The sequence below is a fragment of the Thunnus thynnus genome, chromosome 18, assembly GCF_963924715.1.
Source record: "Thunnus thynnus chromosome 18, fThuThy2.1, whole genome shotgun sequence".
In the NCBI taxonomy this organism is placed as follows: Eukaryota; Metazoa; Chordata; class Actinopteri; order Scombriformes; family Scombridae; genus Thunnus; species Thunnus thynnus.
Genome location: NC_089534.1, coordinates 17,564,752 through 17,584,154, shown reverse-complemented (window position 1 = coordinate 17,584,154; position 19,403 = coordinate 17,564,752). Strand labels below are relative to the sequence as shown.

The 19,403-nt window shown below is 42.4% G+C and overlaps 1 protein-coding gene across 6 annotated transcripts in view; it reads left to right on the top strand.

The window, feature by feature from the left end:
• Window positions 1-19,403, top strand: part of sash1a (SAM and SH3 domain containing 1a) — a 244,693-nt gene that overhangs the window by 215,238 nt on the left and 10,052 nt on the right. For 5 of the 6 annotated variants that reach the window (XM_067573098.1, XM_067573094.1, XM_067573099.1 and 2 more), the window contains 13 exons: window positions 330-370; window positions 686-775; window positions 881-993; window positions 2,334-2,432; window positions 7,206-7,341; window positions 7,756-8,171; window positions 10,826-10,900; window positions 11,142-11,285; window positions 12,508-12,640; window positions 15,027-15,196; window positions 15,627-15,836; window positions 17,908-18,058; window positions 18,680-18,808. In XM_067573098.1, the coding sequence (XP_067429199.1) occupies window positions 330-370; window positions 686-775; window positions 881-993; window positions 2,334-2,432; window positions 7,206-7,341; window positions 7,756-8,171; window positions 10,826-10,900; window positions 11,142-11,285; window positions 12,508-12,640; window positions 15,027-15,196; window positions 15,627-15,836; window positions 17,908-18,058; window positions 18,680-18,808 (1,907 nt within the window). The remainder of the gene's footprint in view (window positions 1-329; window positions 371-685; window positions 776-880; window positions 994-2,333; window positions 2,433-7,205; window positions 7,342-7,755; window positions 8,172-10,825; window positions 10,901-11,141; window positions 11,286-12,507; window positions 12,641-15,026; window positions 15,197-15,626; window positions 15,837-17,907; window positions 18,059-18,679; window positions 18,809-19,403) is intronic. The other variant, XM_067573095.1, reaches the window with a different exon arrangement.

Below are 19,403 nucleotides of genomic sequence, written 5' to 3'. Positions count from 1 at the left end.
GCCTTTTGCATTTGACCTTCTCCTTTATTTGGCACTTTTTAAGTTGTTCCAATTACCTTTCTCCTCTCCTCTCCTCTCCTCCTCTGCTTCTCCCTCTCAAGCCTCAGGAGCCTGGTTCACTATCACTTAAGTACCACCACTGACCCCAAGTGGTGAACAGACAGAATTGCAGCCCCTCACCCCCTTGCCAAAAATGTACTTCATACAGCATATATACTTTGAAATGCTGCCTTTGACAGAGACTGAGGCATGTTGTTTATGTGTAAACAGGAATGGAGGTTTGCATTTTTCTAATGTTGATGCTTTCTTTCTTTGCTCATTTTCTCTAGAATGCCCCTGCACAAATCCAGCTCTGAAGATGGATCTGGAGGTAATATGAAAGGCATTTTCATGTCTTTGAAAGACATGTCTTCTATGCTGACTTAATATATTTACTTTAACAATCCTTGTGATGAGATTGAAAGATAGCAATAGCCAGACAGGCATTTTTGTGTAAAGCTGATTCTTTATTGTTGCAAGAATTGAAAGGATGGTCTTATCCACATGCATTTACTGAATAAACGTAGTCTGCTGAGAGTATCCAGAAACAATATCTTTTACATGTTTTTAATATAATTGGAATATTGAGTTAAGTTGTGTATCAGGTATATGCTAACCCTATGTGACTGAACCTGCCCTCCTTTAGGTAAATGGGACAATAAGAAGAAGAACAAATCTTTCTGGCAGAACTTCCGCAAGTCTCAGCACAAACCTGTCATGCGACAGACATCCAAAGGTTTGTGTGGCACTTTTTTTTTTTTTTTTTTTTAAAGATGCAATGTGCTGCAGAGTTCTTGCAACACGTTTGACCTTGAGCTTTTTTGCCCTTTGCCCCTTTCAGGAGAGGACATTGGCTACGTGGCCAGTGAGATCACCATGAGTGATGAGGAGCGAATCCAGCTGATGATGATGGTGAAAGAGAAGATGATCACTGTAGAAGAAGCTCTCGCTCGGGTAGGAACCTCCATTGACTTCCTGTCTCATTTCTTGAATCCCATTTCCTGTTCCCACCCAATCCCCCCTACCCCCACCCCTTAGGACTGCCGGTTTTTAGCCTCCCTTGAAACCCCAGATCCCTTCACTTCATCCTGGATTAGCCTTGTCCCCCTTGTGCTCCATACTCCCACCACAGCTCTGGCTTACTAAAACGACTCACTCTTACTAACCACTACGAGGCCCCACATTTTAATCTTGCATTGTCCTCTTTATACACACACAAACATAAACTCTGGATCATTGATGCTTCTGCAGGTTCAGGAGTCTGGGGATTTTTAGGGTGTGATCTCTTGGAGTGAGTGTGGGTGTGTTGCTCAGTTCATAATTGCAGGGTGATGGTCATGGTAACTCAATAGCCCCATCTGTTGGGGGGTTTCTTCGGTGCATTGTGGTTTTTCTCTCTAGGTGGATATGGTGGATATACATTTGGCTTTCCTTTCAACTTCTTGCTTTTTGATCTGATTTTCAATCAGTTTCTGTTGATTGTTCGTTCTTTTTTCTCTATTTGCCTTACTTCTTCTTTTTTTTTATCTTCTCTCCTTCCTTCCTGTCAGTCAACTTTTATAATTCCTTGCTTATGGGTGGCATGACTCTCCAGCAGCATTTGAGTGCTGGATTGCTCTCCACCAGGCAGATGTTAATTATCCTCCTATTCTTTTCTTTTTTTTTTCAAAAACTTTAATTTTCTATTGCCTGATCTCAGCTTCTCTCTTAAATGATTGACACTCAGACAAATCAATTATCAGCCTTTGTGGATAGTTGTTTCGACCTGTCGTTGTGCTTGTGTGTCTTTACATAGTGTGTTCTGTGCATCACTGACCAATAGCATCACATTGGTTTCTGCTATTGTCAATACAGTGGTATATAGTATGTGTCCAGGGATGTAGTGGACTACAAATGTTATAGAAATTCAATCTGCATCTGAGTAAAGATTTATCCAGTTTATCCAGATTTATGTCTTCTTGGAAAGGCAGACATAAATCTTCATGACAAAAAGTCATACCACATGTAAAAGAAAGCAATTTACTTATTAGGAGAATAGGGAATTAAAAACCCAACGCTTCTTAATGTGTAATTTGTAATGGACGTCTTTGACCAACCTTAGGCTACAGTACTTTTTTTATTTACCACTACATCACTGGTTGAGTCCTTCTGTCTGTGTGCCTGTCTGTCTGTATACATGCCCTGTGAATGCACACTGTTGATGTCTATCCGTCCAGAGAGATGTAGCATGCTGGGTGAGAGTGGGTGGCCCTGCCCTGTTCCTCTGCCTCTCTAAACTCTTGTTCTCCACGTAGCTGAAGGAGTATGAGCGCAGCAGACAGTCCAGCAGTACTGACACTGCAGAGTGGACTGACGGATCTGCATCCAATCTAAACCAGTCCTCAAACTGCAACGTAAGTACACCCCTTCCCCCCCCTCCAAACCCCCTCTTCCCCCAAAACCCTGAACTGTCCCCTTTACCCTTCCTCTCTTAACACTCTCACCTCGACCACTCTCACCTTTTCAGTTTGATATTTCAGCCAACGAGGTTGTGAAGAAGAATGGCCATTTTTATATCAATGTGTGTGTGTATGGGTGTGTGTGTGTTGTTAATCTAGTTTGATGTCTACTTTAAGTACAATCCACCAATAGATTTCCCTATTGAAACATACTTGAAATATTTCACATTTTGGGCAGTTTTATACACCATAGCATAAACCACCTTCACTCAACTTTCATGTTGCCTTACTCTCTTCCTCCCTCCCTTATCTCCCCTTCTATCTCTGCTCTTCATTCATTGGCCAAACGACAATATATCCACATTTGCACATACATTTTTTCTACCATGTCGTGTGCATCATAATACTCAAGGTGTTACATCTGTGAATTGTTTTCTGGGGTTAACACTGAGGACTGCCAGTCTTCTTTCCTATTTTATCCATCAGTTCAATCCTGTCATGGATAAATTGGATAAGAAATTTTTCCCAACCAAGTTATAATTGGCTGCTGTGGTGACAAGGTAATGATTTTATGGAAATTTAGGTCGGGTCTGTTTCCATCAATCAAGTGTAATTGTAACTTTTGCAAAGGCAAGTGGAGAGTCAAACAAAATCCACCAAACTCTCCACTCTGAGGCAACACAGGCTTTAGTCAGTGATTTTGTCAGCTGTGATCTTTGGGGACAAGGCCTCCGAACCTCCCCGGTCACTGTTGAGTGAGTTGAGACTTTTGAGGATGCTGCGTGTTTGTTAAGTGTTTCGGAGCTGAAGCTCAGACAATCAGGTCCCGTAGGATAGGGTTTGGTGTTTGTTGACAATCAGTCAGCTCTTTTTCTTGTGTTTGTGTGCGTTTTCATATGTTGGTGTGCTTTTCTTTTTAATGTAAGGTCAATTCTGATGCAGTGATCACAGCAGCTTTTACTGTATGGCAGCATATGGGAATAGCATGCAGTAATACACTCTCACACTGACCCACTTTTCTATTTTTTTTTTTAAACAGGATGTGAATTTATGCAAAATTCCACATGAGTAATATTATTTTTGGGCTACTAATTCCAGGATAAACAGCACTGACATTTTCTGGAAAGTTTCTTGCATTTAATCTTATCTACTGATTGTGTGATGCATCTTTCATGTTCTTGTTATGGGTAAATAGGAGGTTGACCCCTACAGTATTCAGGCATTCTTAGAATTTGACCAAGTTTTGATTTCCATCATTAAAATGTGTTTAAAGTGGATGAATTTGCTTCATTAACAGATGTGCTTACACATTCAGAGCTGCCCTTGTGACTCTTCAAATTAGTAATTTATGGTTTGCATTATAAATGCAAGGAAATCATATCTACATATCAGTTACTGTAATTGAATCAGTCAGTCTTTGAATAAAGACTAATCCAGATAGTTTTTTCATCTATCATCAAAGGGCCCTTATTATTAATTTGTTCTTCTAGGTTATGATTGATGATTTCCTTCCATTTGAAAAATAGGTTAATTATTCCACGCCTAACCTCAGCCAAAGTTCTGTCTGGCTGTCTGGCTGTTTGATGTGTGCGTTTGAATTGTGCATGAGTTTTCTGATCAGGCTTATCAGCCTGTTAATCCTCACCCGTACCCTTCTGCTGCCAGCGGCGGAGGAAGTGTCGGAGGAAGATTGATCGATTGGGGAGGTTTTACAGACGAGGGAAAGAGTTACTGAAGGAGCATTGTTTAGAGGAACACACAGCTTGGCTCTGGAGGCTGTGAACAAATGCAAGAGCTGGAGGCAGAGAGGAAACGAGAGAGAGAAAGAGAGAAGATAAAGACTTCACACTCGCCCCCAGGCCCTGAAAAGGGGGGGAGTTCTGTATCTCCCCCCTGCCCCCGAGTTCCAAAATTGGCCACTTCAGGAAATATTTCAACTCTGCTGGGGCCTCTATTGGTGTCACGTACTGCCCCCTCTCCCCTCTAATGAATGGAATTAGGTCATTCCTCAAATTGAAACAGTTAACAGTCGTGCGTGCGCCTGCATGCTATATGTAGACATGTGAATATACATTACATTCTTGTAGCTGACATCTTTGCAATATACAATTCTTTGCCTTCTCTGTTCCTCTCTGTGATGCTGTCTTTCTCCGGTCTGTCTTCCCCCGGCGATTGGAGCCCACATTCCAAGCCTGGCCATTAGCGATGTGGGGGCCAAGGCAGGGTCAGAGGGGCTCAAATGCTGGGATTGTTCTCCATGCACAACACGCCTTTTCTCTGCAAGCTGTGCGGCACGGCACTTCCAAACAGCCCCTCATTCCTCAGAGCTGAATTCACTAACAGGCTGCATCTGTATCTGTCAGCATGAGCACACGGACACAGATATTATTTTGGATCGTGCATGTGTGACATTGTGGTCAGCACAGTATGGATTTGCCGGACTCGCTCTTGCTAACCTGTTGGATGTTAAGACAGGAAATAGAACCCTGCTGTCCTGTGTGAGGTGGTAAGTATTAAGGCACATTGGTGCACTTAACTGCCTGAATTAGCTTCTTTTGAGATTGTCCTGTTCTGTTTTGTGGAACAGAATGGGAAGAGAGATTATAGGTTGTACCATGATGATGGTATTTTGTAGTTTTCTGAGTTTAACTGCACCTCCAAAGTCGTGGGAACGATCCTCAAAGTAATTTGTGAAGTGAAATGGCAGTTATGGCCATGGATTTGTTACTTTGACCTTGATGGACGTGACAGCCTTTCAGCCCTACTTGATTCACGGCCACATAAATTTGGCTTTCTTTCTGTGTGGGTCTCTTTTCTCCTATTTGTCTGGTCATTTGCATGTATGGTCTTCCTCAGGGCTGAGTTAGGACTTAAATATTGTCATTACTTTATCATTTTCCATTCCTTTTCTCCTTGTGTCACACAACAAGAAGAACAATAAACAACATAGGATGGATTTTTACTTTGTTCTCCTTTTTGAGACATATGTTTATGTATATTTTATTCTATGAATTTACTCAGCCTGTTTTGCTGCACATAGTTATGCTTGCAGGTCAACGTACAAAGTGACTTCATATGAGATTTTCTGTCTCTTATTCTTTTCAATAATAGTTATTTAGAGGAACCAAGATCCAGGAATGGATTCCAATCCAACCTTTGATAGACTCACTCATCTCACAGTCTCTCTATGGTCTCCTTTATCAAACCTCTCAGACACAGACTTGTTATTACACTAGGTTCTCTGAAGCTAATAAACTCAAACGTCTTCCAGGGTGAACGGAAAGTTGAAGGAGTCACCGCTGCAGCCAGAATTGTGTGGTTCAGTTGAGGGATCGACACAGAGATTTGGGCTGAGGGACAGGGGAGTTATGGGTTTTCGGAGCCTATTTCTGAAGTTTGAAAGAGGCCAAATGAATGGGTATAGCCCAGCTCTCTCTGGTTTGCTGGGCCAACAGAGGACCTGAGAGTCGATCACACCATTCTGAAAGTGATGAAGAGGTGATGAAAGTGGGCAAGTGCAGAGTGCAACACTGATTAATGTGTTGTTTTTTCCAACTTGGCAATGATTGGTAAGGTTTTGTAACATAGAAAAGTCATGATGTTACTTTGTAACAAATAAGGTCATGATGTTGCTTAGGTGATGTGGTGCCATCAAGGATTTATGAACAGTGTCAGATCTGCTTGCTTCAACCCAGCCACAGTTAACATCATCCCCACTGAATGTCAACAGCCTCCAAGCCAGGCTTGTGGTCTAAACTCAACAACAGCGAGTAAGCGGTTTCCCGCTTGTTAGCTCGGATCTGCAGGATAGGGCTGAATATTATCAGACAGAGAGCCAAGCCCTGAAGGCCCGCTCTTCCTACGGTTGTGTATGTGAGCAGGCATGCATGTGTGTCTCTTTGTAAACGATGTAGTCAACCACAACCATGGAGTTGGCAGTGTGAGACTAGAGAGGTGGTGTTGCTGTGGAAACCAGTGGCAAATAGAAACAAATTAAGTTGTTTGAGCTCCATGATAATGACAGTGCTTTCTGTCAAACAAGCTTCATGCCAAAGCTCAGCTCATCATCATCATCATCATCATCATCACACACACACAGCTTGGACAGTTTATATGTGTGTGCCCTGATTTGGGGAGTATGGCTTGGAGGTGTGTGTGAGTGATGAAACTGTTAGTGACTTCATTATTCTGTCTCTTTTCCACTCCACTACCACTGCGCAGACTGTGCAGTGGCCATCAATTGAGAGAAAACACTTAGACGCTGACACTCATAACATACGACCAGTGTCCTTCCATTTCCTCTGGAGTAAACAGCCTCCGAAGGCAACATCGCACCAAATAAACTGCTCATTGTGATACAGATTTATGTGTCATTCGGTTCGTTGTTTCAATGCATTTTGTTTTGTGTTTATTATAAAAATGTGCTTCCCACAATGCAGTGTGCCGCCATCCTTCCAGTCCTCCATTTCTCACCTCACTAACTTTGAATCCACCCTAAACAATGCTCCCATCTATCGCATTATAACAGCATCCTCAAGAGTATATTTGTCAAAGTTTGTGTTTCATTTCCGTGTACTACTTTTTATATGGATGAAATTCAAAACAGTTAGAAATTGATTGTGTCTGTTTCTCCTACCTGTGTCTTTTAAAGGTTTATTCAACTGAAAAGTGACTGACTGTCTGTCCCTTTAAACATATCATCCCTTCCCTTTGCCTCTCTCCCACCAGTCTCGCGAACAGTCAGATGATGAGCAATCAGAGGACTCTGTGAAGTTCAAACGGCTTCACAAGTTGGTTAATTCTACGCGCCGGGTCAGGAAAAAACTTATTAAGGTGGAGGAGGGCAAGAAACATGGCTCTGAAGGTTTGTAACCCCTTGTCGGAAAATGACAAATTTGGATTATTTTACGGTGAAGCATATTTTAAACATGTCAGTATTTTGTTTATACTGTACCAGTCAATTAAAGTTCATGTGTTTATTTGTCAGACTACATTAAGGTAATATTGTGTGTAAAAATTGTGTTTACTGTACATCTGACATCTTAGTGGAAATGAATAATTATGATGTTTGAAAGGAAGGATTGTTTGCCTTAGTTTTACATCCTTGTCTGTCACGGGATTTGCCTGATACTCAGGCTTTAAGAATGTGTTTTGGAAATTTTTACTGGCTAGCTGTGGCTTGGAAAACCACAGATGGGTCATGGGACTGTACACAATCTGATGTCTAAATCCTCCTGAGTAACAAACCATCTGATGTTTTTGTCTTACTCTCCTGTAGATTTTCTGAATCTGGAATCACCTCCCACCTGTGAGGACAATACAGCTCTGTACACAGGGGTCCTGAAGAAGCCCCTGTTGCCCCAGGAGGCCTCTCTGCCCTCCCTCACCCAGGATCAACTCTCTCTGGATGGAGATACAGACAGTCTGACCACCTCCCCTTCCTCCAGCAGCCTGGACACCTGGTCTGGACACAAGCTGGTCAAAACCTTCAGTAAGTCTTCCAGTGCCCACGGCCTCATCCGCCCACCCAGGAGAACACCAGTTGGCTCCGGGGGCCTGGGAGGCTCCGGCGTGGGAGGTAGTGGCTCCTCCTTCTCAGAGCTGGATGGCTGTGGATTGGACGACGAAGGGAAGCTGTCACGTTCCACGACCGACAGCGAGATGCGGAAGGCCCTGAGCTCCATCTCCCATGGGGTAAGTAACAACGAGGCCCTCTATGCCTTCTATGGCCTCACCAAACCTCGTCCCAAACCCCATGCCCAGTCCCGTCTCCTGATCTCCCTGGATGATGGTCCCCAAGGCAGCCCCAAACATCAACCTGCCAACCGGCACCTTGGCAGCTGGACACACCGGAAACCTGACCCTAACTACGCTTACTCCACCAAGCACCTACTGTACCAACGCTCGCGCAACGCCAAGACCCCTGTCTCCCCTCTGTCTGTCACCCCCTCCTCCCCTGCACGCTGTGATGTAGCCAAATCAAAAGGTTTTGGAGGTGGGGGAGGGGGTTGGGTGTTCCCGTCACGCAGGCTGCGTGGTCGAACGGCAGTCAGTGAGCTTAACATCACCTATGTGGTAGAACGGAGCCTGTACGGTCACCTCAACTGGGCCCAGCTGGTCCGCCCAGTTACCCTCAGCCGCGCTGAGCGCCGCTGTCTATTGGAGGAGGACCGTGAGGCGGACAGGAAGTGGGCGGCCAGCGTGGACCGCTGCACCAAGCGTGTGCTCTTACGCATCCAGCAGAAGTCTGTGAGTTTAGACCATGAGGTTTGAATCGACAACATCGTGTGAGCAGGACTCTGTGTACTTCAAAGTTGCAGAATAGCTCAGAGATTATAGCTAAAGGTACAACAAACATACACAAACAAGAGACATGACAAGTCAAATGTCTTCGACTTACATTTAATATCGTCTGTGTCAGACCAGAAAGATAACCACATCAAAGTATTGCAGCCATGCTCATGTATTGAAAACTTTTAGGGCTGGCATTTCTGTCACAGACATAACTACCCTTAGAGGAATGTCATCTTCTGTGACCTTTAAGTGAATGCCTTTGGCTTCAAACCGTCTTTATTATGGCTGAATATGAAATGATTATGGAATGTGCAGTGCCCCACATGGGAGGTTAAGTTACAGCTGAGGTTTTATAAGTGCCTTTTATAAATGTCAGATCCCTGAAGAACATGCGCACTCACAGAGTCACACTGATCCCTGTGGGCAGAGGAGATGTTGTACAAGCTCGGAGCTGCTCATCCTTAGAACTGCACAGCAGTAGTCTCAAAGGCATATTTAACGAATGGGTTTTATGAATGGCTTATTAAGTCAACTTAAATGACTGAATGCTTTTTACACTTATCACCTTACAGGTTGATTTTGTAATGCTGAGTATATTAAAAAAAAGGTTAAACTACATGTACTTATGCTTAATAATACCATAGTGAATGTAAAATGCCAGTTAATTACTTTGTAATGTGATTCAGCATGAAAAGAGTCTGGTTGTATTGCAAGTAACTTACATGTTTCCCACTTATATCATATATCAACAAAAGTAGTGACACATAGGTCAGGTGGTGATATACTGTAGTAGAGCTATCCTGCAGCTTTGAGTGTACCCGAATCCTATCGTGTACCAGTGAGGTCGTTCTCATCCAAAAAAATCTTTTTCTGTTGTTGCTTTTCGTGTCCTTTTTTGGCCCGTGCCTCTATGGTTGCAGATGTGATTTTTTTCGTTGATTTTTTTTTTTTTTTTTTTCCTTTTTTTCCCTTATGATTATCTTTGACAGACATTTTTTTCTGGGTGCATGTCCATTCCATCGAACATCACCATCACATTCAGAGTTCTTTTTTGGACGTCTCTTCAAACATGTTTGTTCTCCAAACTGTGCTTTTCCTGGGAAGTTGTGATGTGGACTGCAGCTGTGGACATCTAATATAAAAACTATTTTCTTAATGTGCAATGCCTTCTCACTTGGAGGATCTTCGACGAGGGTTCATGGGAGTTTAGCAGTTTAGAAGCGAAGGAGAACTACCATCAAGTGTCCCACTTGAACTGAGTGTTTTTGGCAGATGCCTATGTGCACGTCTGTGTCTACATGTTTGTGTGTGACCTACTGCAGAGCTTAGAAGAGGAAAGTCTAAGTCAGTTTAGTGATAAGATTCTGGATCTCTTTTTCCTCTCATGTCATAGTTCCCCCTTCGTGTCTACCCTTATCTTGCTTTCAACCCCTAAAGTCAAGAAAAACAATCCCCATATCACCCTGTCCTCTCAGCAGAAACAATTTATTCTCCCTGAAAATGTTTCTGATGAGAATAGCATATTGTCAGCTCTAAGCAACCAACCTATGTGTTGTGCATGTTTGCATAGCAAGCCCAGTTTTACATTTCTCATAATTAACCACAAGATGATTTGCATCAGCCTTGGGTGCAATACATGTACTATATGTTCAGGCCTAAAAGGACAATATATGCATTTGGCCACATCAAGAGACATTTTCTCCAGTGATCAAAGATTTAAAGCACATGAGCCACATTTTGGAATTGACTATGTGCTCCCCACGGTCAATATAATGGCTCATTTTCCTAGGACCTCTCGCAAATTTAAAGAGAATCTCATAAAATAGTTTGTGTTACATCATGTCTGTTGGCTGTCCACAGTCCCATATGACATCATGCCCCTGTATATATATGCAAACCATATTCCCATGTACATTAATCAAACTGATGCCTGTGTTGTGCCAAGCATGAATCATTGTGCGTTAACCCCTTGACGGGTGTGGATGGGGAGTCACTTTTACGTGATCTTCTGAGTGTGACTTGTTTGATTGTGTTTTCGCTTCCCCCCCATACAGAGAACGTGCAGCTTCGGAGGCTTTGACCTGTCCAACCGCTCGCTCCATGTGGTCAACACAGGTTCAGAGGCCAATGTAAGTGCTGGCAGCTTGTAAAAATAAGAAGAGTCTGTAGGAAGCACAAGTTGAATTCTCCTGTCACACTAAATCACCTTTTCTTCACTGTTTTCATCTTTGTTTTTATGATCTCTCTGCCCTTTGTCTGCCCCTGTTCAATTTCTCCTGCATCATCCACATCTTTCCTCATTTTTCACTTCTGCTTTCTCATATAACACTTTCTGTTATATTCTGTCTCCCTTTTCCTCTAATATCACAGAATAAAGAGCAGGAGGCTATATACAGAGAAGTGGTCAAATCACCCACTACGTCTCGGATCTCGCTGGGTAAGAAGGTCAAGTCGGTCAAGGAGACAATGAGGAAACGTATGTCGAAGAAGTACAGCAGCTCCTTGTCTGAGCAGGTTAGACATAAACACACTTGGACACACACAAAAACACACATGGCCATAGGCACAGTTTTTGAATCCTGTATTTGTTCAGATAGGATTGAACGATGCAGTTCAGTTACAGTTCCCCTTGATGTTAGGGCAAACGAGGTATGTATAAACAAAGTTGAACCTCAACTTTATTTTAAATGGAGCAGCTAACACATAAATGGTCTCACAAATCCACACATTCTGTCTTTAATCCTTAAAACAGTTCGCCACAGCTGTAAAGAAATGAAAGCTCCTCGTGTTCTGCAAACATTTAGAGAATGTTTTGCAGTGTAAGCCACATATTCTGTCCACAGGCAGTGAGTGAGTGGGAGTGTTTGTGTTAGTTACAGAATAAACACAGAGCACTAAAACACACATACACACACATTTGGACTTCTTTCTTCGCTGTGCTCTCTCTGGACCCAATGTGTAGGGTGGAGTGTGTGCTTCATGCTGAGCTCATGGAGTGATGCAAGTCTCCCCCAGGCTAGCTCTTAGGAAATGGAGACTTAAAGTGTGAGAGTGTATAATGGCTGTCTCATCTGCACTGGCCTAATTTTTCTGGGCATCCAGTGGTTTTTTACCAGTGGCCTGTCCAGCCCTACAGTTCTATGCCGCCCTGCAGAATGTGTCATTAATGCGCAGTTGAACCACGATCATCATGGTGGTCTCAACACTGTGATCCACATGTCCTGGCACAAGTCATGGAGCCGTTGGTGGGGAAAGAACAGGGAAAAAAAAAGAACTGCCCTTTCAGCATTTCCCAACGCTGGCAATTTTATAGGCCACAATGCCACCTAGTGGATTACTGAAACAATGAAAACATGTACAGCCAATGTAGAATACAGTATGGTGATAGAATTCACCGTTCAAGGCTCTCTTAACTTCAGAAGAGTTCATCATTAATTAATAATAATAATTAATCAGCAGATGAATGTGAAAACAGCCTTCTAGTTTCAAACACACATACATTATTCTGCACAGTAAAGCTTAAACTGAGTAGGTGAAGCTTTAACTGTCCATTTCAATGGTTCTTTAAATGAGGAGGAGAGGGAGAAACTTTTATAAATTTATGAGTAAAGTTTTAATTTCTTTATCTAATTTAGTTATTTAAAGTATCTCTTAACTGCACAACATTTCCCTTGTATCTTTCCCTCGTGTCCTCTAATTACCCATCTGCATCTCTGCCTCGCTTTCCGTTTTCCAGTCCAGTCCAGACGGAGCACCTGGTTCTCCACAGTCCCCTCAGCCTGACACTGACTCTCTGGAAAAGCCCAAGCTGAAGGCCGGAGGCTCTGTGGAAAGTCTGCGTAGTTCACTCAGCGGACAGAGTTCGATGAGTAAGACCTTTTTCCTTTTTTTTTTTAAAGAATAATTGTTGTTCTTAAGAGTTTTAAATTGATTCTTGGCAGCATGCTGAGTACATCTTATTTTTGTTTCCTCAAAATATTATGTTGCATCTTCAACTATTCTAAGTCCTCCATTACTTCAAAACACTCTTTCTTCAAGTGGAGCAAATAATTAAGATTGTAGTTGAGTCATGTAGTTTGTAGTTTGGTAATGAACATCTAGGGTGTCAGTAAATCATCAAGGCAATCTAAAGATTTATAATTTAGTGTATAGCTTTAATAGATGTTTTATTGTAATGCTTAAAGGGCCACTTTGCCGATTTTCAACCTTATCTCTACCTATCTGAATTACAGATACAGTGTGGAAAACAACAGTTGTTTTCACTGTTCTCTGTGTCTCTGGGGCGCAGCTGCAAAATCTACTATTCTTCCAGCACCAGCACCGTTATTTGACACGTCCAGTGATGTGATTGTTGTCAAGGAAGAACTAAAGGCTATATTGGTAGTAGTGCCTTCAAGGATGGTAAAATGTAGGTCTCCCAAAACACTCCCATCTATGTTAGGTTAGTGATAGGGAGAAGCAGACAATAAAATATCATACTACTAAATACTTAAAAACATCAGTATATTTGGAAGAAAACTAAGAAAATATGACATGAGGCCTGAAGACTGAAAACTCCACAAACTTTGCAGTGCTTTAGTAAACCTGACTTTGTCTTCTGACAGAATATTATATCGGACTTTAACTCGGAATACAGAACAGCACATCAGCGTTACAGTTAACGTTAACGTATTGTGTTAACGTTACCTGTAACTTGCGGCTATAGCTTTGAACACAATCTGGTCCGGCTCTGTCCACTCCGTCCAAAATAGATAAAAGAAACAGCGTTTGCTTGCAGTTTTTCACCCCTTCAGGTAGGTTGTAGAGTATCGTACGATACAGAGTCGATGAGGAAAAATGTTTTGTAAGTGTCAGGAAAGACATGTAATGCTGAAACTGTCTCTGTACTCGTCTGCTGTGTTACGCAAACACACCACAAGCACAACAGTGGCTGATTGGAGGGGATGTGCTCAATGCATCCTGGTATATGAAGGCACAGCTAACAGGCTCAGTGAGCAGGAAAACTCAGCTTTCCCCGTCCATATAGCACCAACTGAGGAATTTATTGCTTCAGTTGACTACATTTACCATCAACACTGATTGGACATCCACATAAAAGTGGCAAAATCCCTTTAACACTAGATGGTGCTCGTATCATTTGCTACTGGCTGGTGTATGTTTCAAATACACACAGATGATGTAACCTTTGTGTTCCATCTGGCATCACATGTATACCAATTATGATGTTTTGCGGACTGATGGTCATGAAGAGCAATTCTCTTTCTTGATCACACCCAATCCCACCAGATGCCTTGTGTGCTGTGATCTCAGAGAGTTTCCGAGTGTGTTGCCCTCTCAGGTCATCTTATCTAATTACAACTTATGATTACTTCAACCTGTTGTTTCCGTCACGTCTTTGTAGTAAAATACCCCCCATCGTTTCAAGCTCAGAGTGAAGACTTGAAGACTTTGCCAACTTGCAGTGATTCTGGGCCATTGAACATGCACACTAACATGCAGGCAGGCAGGCAAACATACGGTAATGATTAGTTGGAAGTTGTACTACTCTCCTTGCGTGCGTGCATAGGTACACAATTCAGCAGTAAGCCAAACTCCATTCAAATGAATACGGGAGTCAGGATATAGTATTCAAGCTCCTGGTGCTTTATTGGGTGGTACCCTCATATACAGTATCACAGTATGTCACAGCTTTTCTCGGATTGAGGAAAGTTTCACAGATATAAAACCTCTATGGATCAAAAATTCATAAAAGAAAGGGTGCAAGTGGCCACTGGGAAAAATCGGCTGCAAGGCTGAGCAGCAGAGTCCTATCCAGCTTTTATAATACATACATGGCACATGATTGTCGACATGATTTCAAAAGCTTTCCCTCAGATACAGAGAGAAATATGCACCAAAGTCTCAGCTTTACTGTAACACAACAATTTAAGAGCCTGTAACCCTAACGTTAACCTAACCCTTGCTGCAGACACAAAAATGTAGCAAAAAATGACAAAATAAAGTCAATGTAGGCTTTGAATAATGTATCCATGATCTCTCATCTAGCCTTGTAAAGCTACTTGATACACACATGCCTTTATACAGTGACCATGAAGAGATGTTTTGAATCAGGATTGACTGTGTTGATGGAGAGTGTAGGTGAAACCTCCAGTTAAACAATGAATATCACTGCCTTTAGTACAAGTAGCCAGTGATGGATTTACAGGCAGTCATTTTATAGTTTATATAAATGTCCATGTGTGTGTTTGTGTCCAGGTGGTCAGACTGTGAGCACTACCGACTCGTCAGCCAGCAACAGAGAAAGTGTGAAGTCAGAGGATGGTGATGACGAGGAGCCACCTTATAGAGGACCATTCTGTGGTCGTGCCCGAGTCCACACTGACTTCACTCCCAGCCCCTACGACACTGACTCCCTCAAACTGAAGGTACTTTGTGACATGGGCACAGCTACTCTGTATAAACTTGTGATTTGAGTTAAATTCACACAGCTTTATAACTCTAAAAGACTCCACAAAAGAAGGTATCTCTAATGACCCACAGTTAACGGTCTGTGAACATCTGTGAATCCTGCAGTGGAGCAGGATTCACAGATGTGATTACACTTCATGGAAACTGTATGATGATGAATAGAACACATTAGAACTTGAACCTTTATTTATTTATTAAACATATTGATACTTAAGAACTACTGAATGCAACCAAAGTGTTCTTTTGGCCAAAGAGCTGCTACATCAGACCAATCGGGAGCTTCGATGGGGAGCAGAGAATTTACTTTAACTGTTCAGGGTCAACAAGGTCAAAACGTAAATGCCAAAGTCAGGCCACTCTTCTGTATTTTTTTTCTTTGTCATCCAGCGCGGTGATGTGATTGACATCATCAGTAAGCCACCCATGGGAACATGGATGGGCCTGCTGAACAACAAAGTGGGCACCTTCAAGTTCATCTATGTGGACGTGCTGAGTGAGGAGGAGGAGAAGCCCAAAAGGCCAGTGAGGAGGAGGAGGAAGGGCCGACCGCCCAAGCCAACCTCTGTGGAAGAGCTGCTGGAGCGTATTAACCTCAAGGTAAAAAACCAGACATGCCAGATTTAGAACAGAATTGCCCTACACTGCTGCCGAATAGGTTGGATTTAAAGCATTGTTGCAAAAGTCTCGTCCAACCTGAGGAATCCCACCCATTTGGCATCTAAGTAGGAGAAAACAAATTATAAGAAGTAAATGAAAATATTGTTTTAGCCAAATGTGATGAAAACACATTTGCAGACACGCAGAGATAAATACAGTGTAGGCAATTACAGGCTGTATGGCACAGGACATTTGATGTGACATAGATGCATAAACATTAACACCCACATTCTCACAGCCACGCCCTAACAAAGAACTCGCATCTTTCATAAAAACCTACACGTCGCTGTGAGCGTGATATCATCTCCTCCCACTCAGGCAGCCAGCAAGCCTCACTTCCCAAAATAGAAAAAGAGACTCTGCGAGTTGCCCATTTTGTCTCGGCCCAGATTAATGGTCAAGTCACAGAGTAAAGATCTAGAGCACGTTATTAATGTTACAGCCTTACCTAAGTCACCACCGGATTCCTGGTGTGGGCAAGTTAGACTAAACACATGTAGAACATTTTAGAGTTTCCAGTTTGAGACCTGTGCACATTCTTTAGCAGGTATGTTAACTTCTCTTACTGTTCTGTACCTTACTTTGTGCCCTTTACTCTGAAAGAGTAAAAAATAATTCCAGTCAATCAATCAATCTTAATCAAACCTTGACAAAACATTAAACAGAATAAAAAACATTACTGCTAATAAATTTATTTTTATTTTAATATTGTTGACTTGGTGTCTGTCTTAATTCCAAAAATCACATATCCAAGTAAAAAACTTTTTTTATAATTAACATTATAAATCTAAACCTTTGTGTGTGTTATAATCTCCTGATGAAGCTCCTTATCATCAGGTGTAAAGAGTAGAGCTTCTTTACTACTTTTGGACATGCTAACTGGCAATCCAAAGTGTTTAACGGATATGACCTGTGCCTGCTTGTAAATGTTAAGTGTAAATCTCCACATCCTTGTAAGTTTTGGCTGCTGGATGCTCTACCAAATAGTTTCTGGATTTGGAACATGTTTAGGTTTCTGACTGGCCAAAAAGACAAAGGATGCTGTGAGTGAGAAGACACGGTTGCCTATGTTTGTGTTGGTTGGTGCTTTGTTTAGTCCTACCTCATCCAGCAGAAATAGAACAAAAACACACAGTTCTCTGCAGTGGACTCCACCATTGTAATTGATGGTCTTACTGGTGACACACAGTCTATGTATTCTTCCAACAAAGTGTGTGGGTCACACAAACGTAGAAGCCCAGCAATATTCAAAGTGGAAAAGTAGTTATAAGTGCTTTGGATGATAGTGTCAGCTGACTGTGCATTAACACAGGGCGTTTCCAGATCTTAAACTTTCCGTCTTTGTTAGCGCCCTCTCTAGATAGCAAAGTGGTTAGAGTAACTAGCTTTGGTGTGTGTTTGTGTGTAAAACTTGGCCTTCTGTGGTGGAAGGCTACTTTGATGTAATCGTCTCCACCTTCAGTTCTTCATGTCCCCACATTTACATTGGTGGGTTTCCCTTTCAAGTCCTTTTTGCCATTTTGGGCACAGCTAAAGCAGCTTGGGATTGTGGGCACATACTCCAGGCTATTACTTGATTAGTTCAGCTAACTGGCTAAGGTTGATACAACTCACTTTTATATGCCTGTCAACATGACAAAGTTTATGCCCTATTAAAGCGTGTTGACAGCTGACGCAGCCGTAACTGAATTAGCCATGGTTTAACGTGATTATATGCCATCTGAAAATAAAAATGGCAGTTTAGATTTGACTCACCACTGGTTTAAAAATACATGATGTGGATAGGAAATTATGAGCAGATGACAATGTGTATCCTACTGATTTTTTTCTCCCTACCTCACCTCTATCTTTGTGAACTGTGCATTCTATGCTTCCAAAGTTGTTGTCACTGGTCTCATGACTCAGGTCCAAAGTATATTTTTCTTTAGTGTATTTTTATATTCAATCTTTAGACACTATTATTCCTAGTTGCTCAAAAGAAACTTAAAACTCTGACGTTTCTGTCATTCAGGAGCACATGCCCACTTTCCTGTTCAATGGCTATGAGGACCTGGACACGTTCAAGTTGCTGGAAGAGGAGGACCTGGATGAACTGAACATCAGAGACCCTCAGCACAGAGCCGTACTGCTCACTGCTGTAGAGCTGCTACAGGAGTATGACAGTAAGTAGACTGAGCAAAACACAAATATTGTATCGTTGTATCAACACACGTTGTAACACACGTTGTATCGATGACTGAGAACATCTTTGGGTGATTATTCCAACTTAAGTAAACTCCCTTGCTGTATAAAACATGCATCTTACCTGTATTTGGATTAGGGCTCAATATAGGAAATTCAAATGCTGGTATTTACTGGGAATTCTCACGAAAATCAACTCATGTCACTCATAGGTATTGAAACAAAGATGCCTTTTTCAAACCTCAGTACCCAACTGTGGTTACAAAGTATTAAGGTCCATATTACCTAGATACACTTTTCAGCTAAAGTACAGCAAAATCATGATAAAATGGCAGCATGAAAATCTACTTCAAAATTAAATCCGACTTCATTCGTTGTAAGAAATCTCAAGACTTTTCTACTCAGCACGTGTTTTTGGCCATGTTTTTATTTTTTTCAGTTTTCTGTCTCATTAGTGTCTGATGGGACAGATACACTTCTATTTAAATTAATCAACATAGCTGTCTACACGGGCTGAATAATGGCTCAAATTATTTTGTCACAGGAAATGGGAAAACATCCAACCCTAATTTTAATGATGTTGCAATTTTCTGTGTTTCCAGGCAGCAGTGACCCAGAGCGCAGCGGCCTGTCAGGCTCCCAGGAGAAGCTGCTGTCTGAGGGACGGGGTCTGGTGGGAGACTCCCCGCGGGACTCCGGGTGCTACGAGAGCAATGAGAACCTAGAGAATGGTAATGACAGTTTTGCTTAGCCTTGACCACCGTTACCCAGGGCCCACTGGGAATTAGCTTAGCTAAGGCCTAGTGTGGGTTTAACCTACATGTAGTCCCAGTGCCACAGTGACTCCTTCGCATTTTTCCTCTGTGGACTTCCACCTCTGCTCCATCTCTTGCCATGCTTCTGCATTCTAACATCCCGCCCTTCTCACTCCTCTGGACCAGCAACTGCCAATCAAAAAACTCTTCTTGCTGCCATACCTCCATAGCCCTAAAACCTCACCTGCACCCACCTTTACCCCCTTAGTACGGGTACTCTAGAGAAAGAACCCCTTGACAACTCAGAGACTCTTAACTGTTACTATCCTTTCACTCCACTTTCTTCACCACTCTTTCCATCTTTTAGGCATTCTGTATCATCAGAGCCAAAGTCCAGTTGTAACTGAGAGGGAGCCAGGCCCCAGACCACTAAGCCTAGTCCACCCCACAATGCTGGGAGTCTATGCACAAAGGGAGAGTCCCTCCCCAATGCACAGAACTGTTTTGATGAGAACAAACTCACTGCCCAGTCATGGACTCAGATTCCCAGCTCTCCCGCCTGTGGATGCAA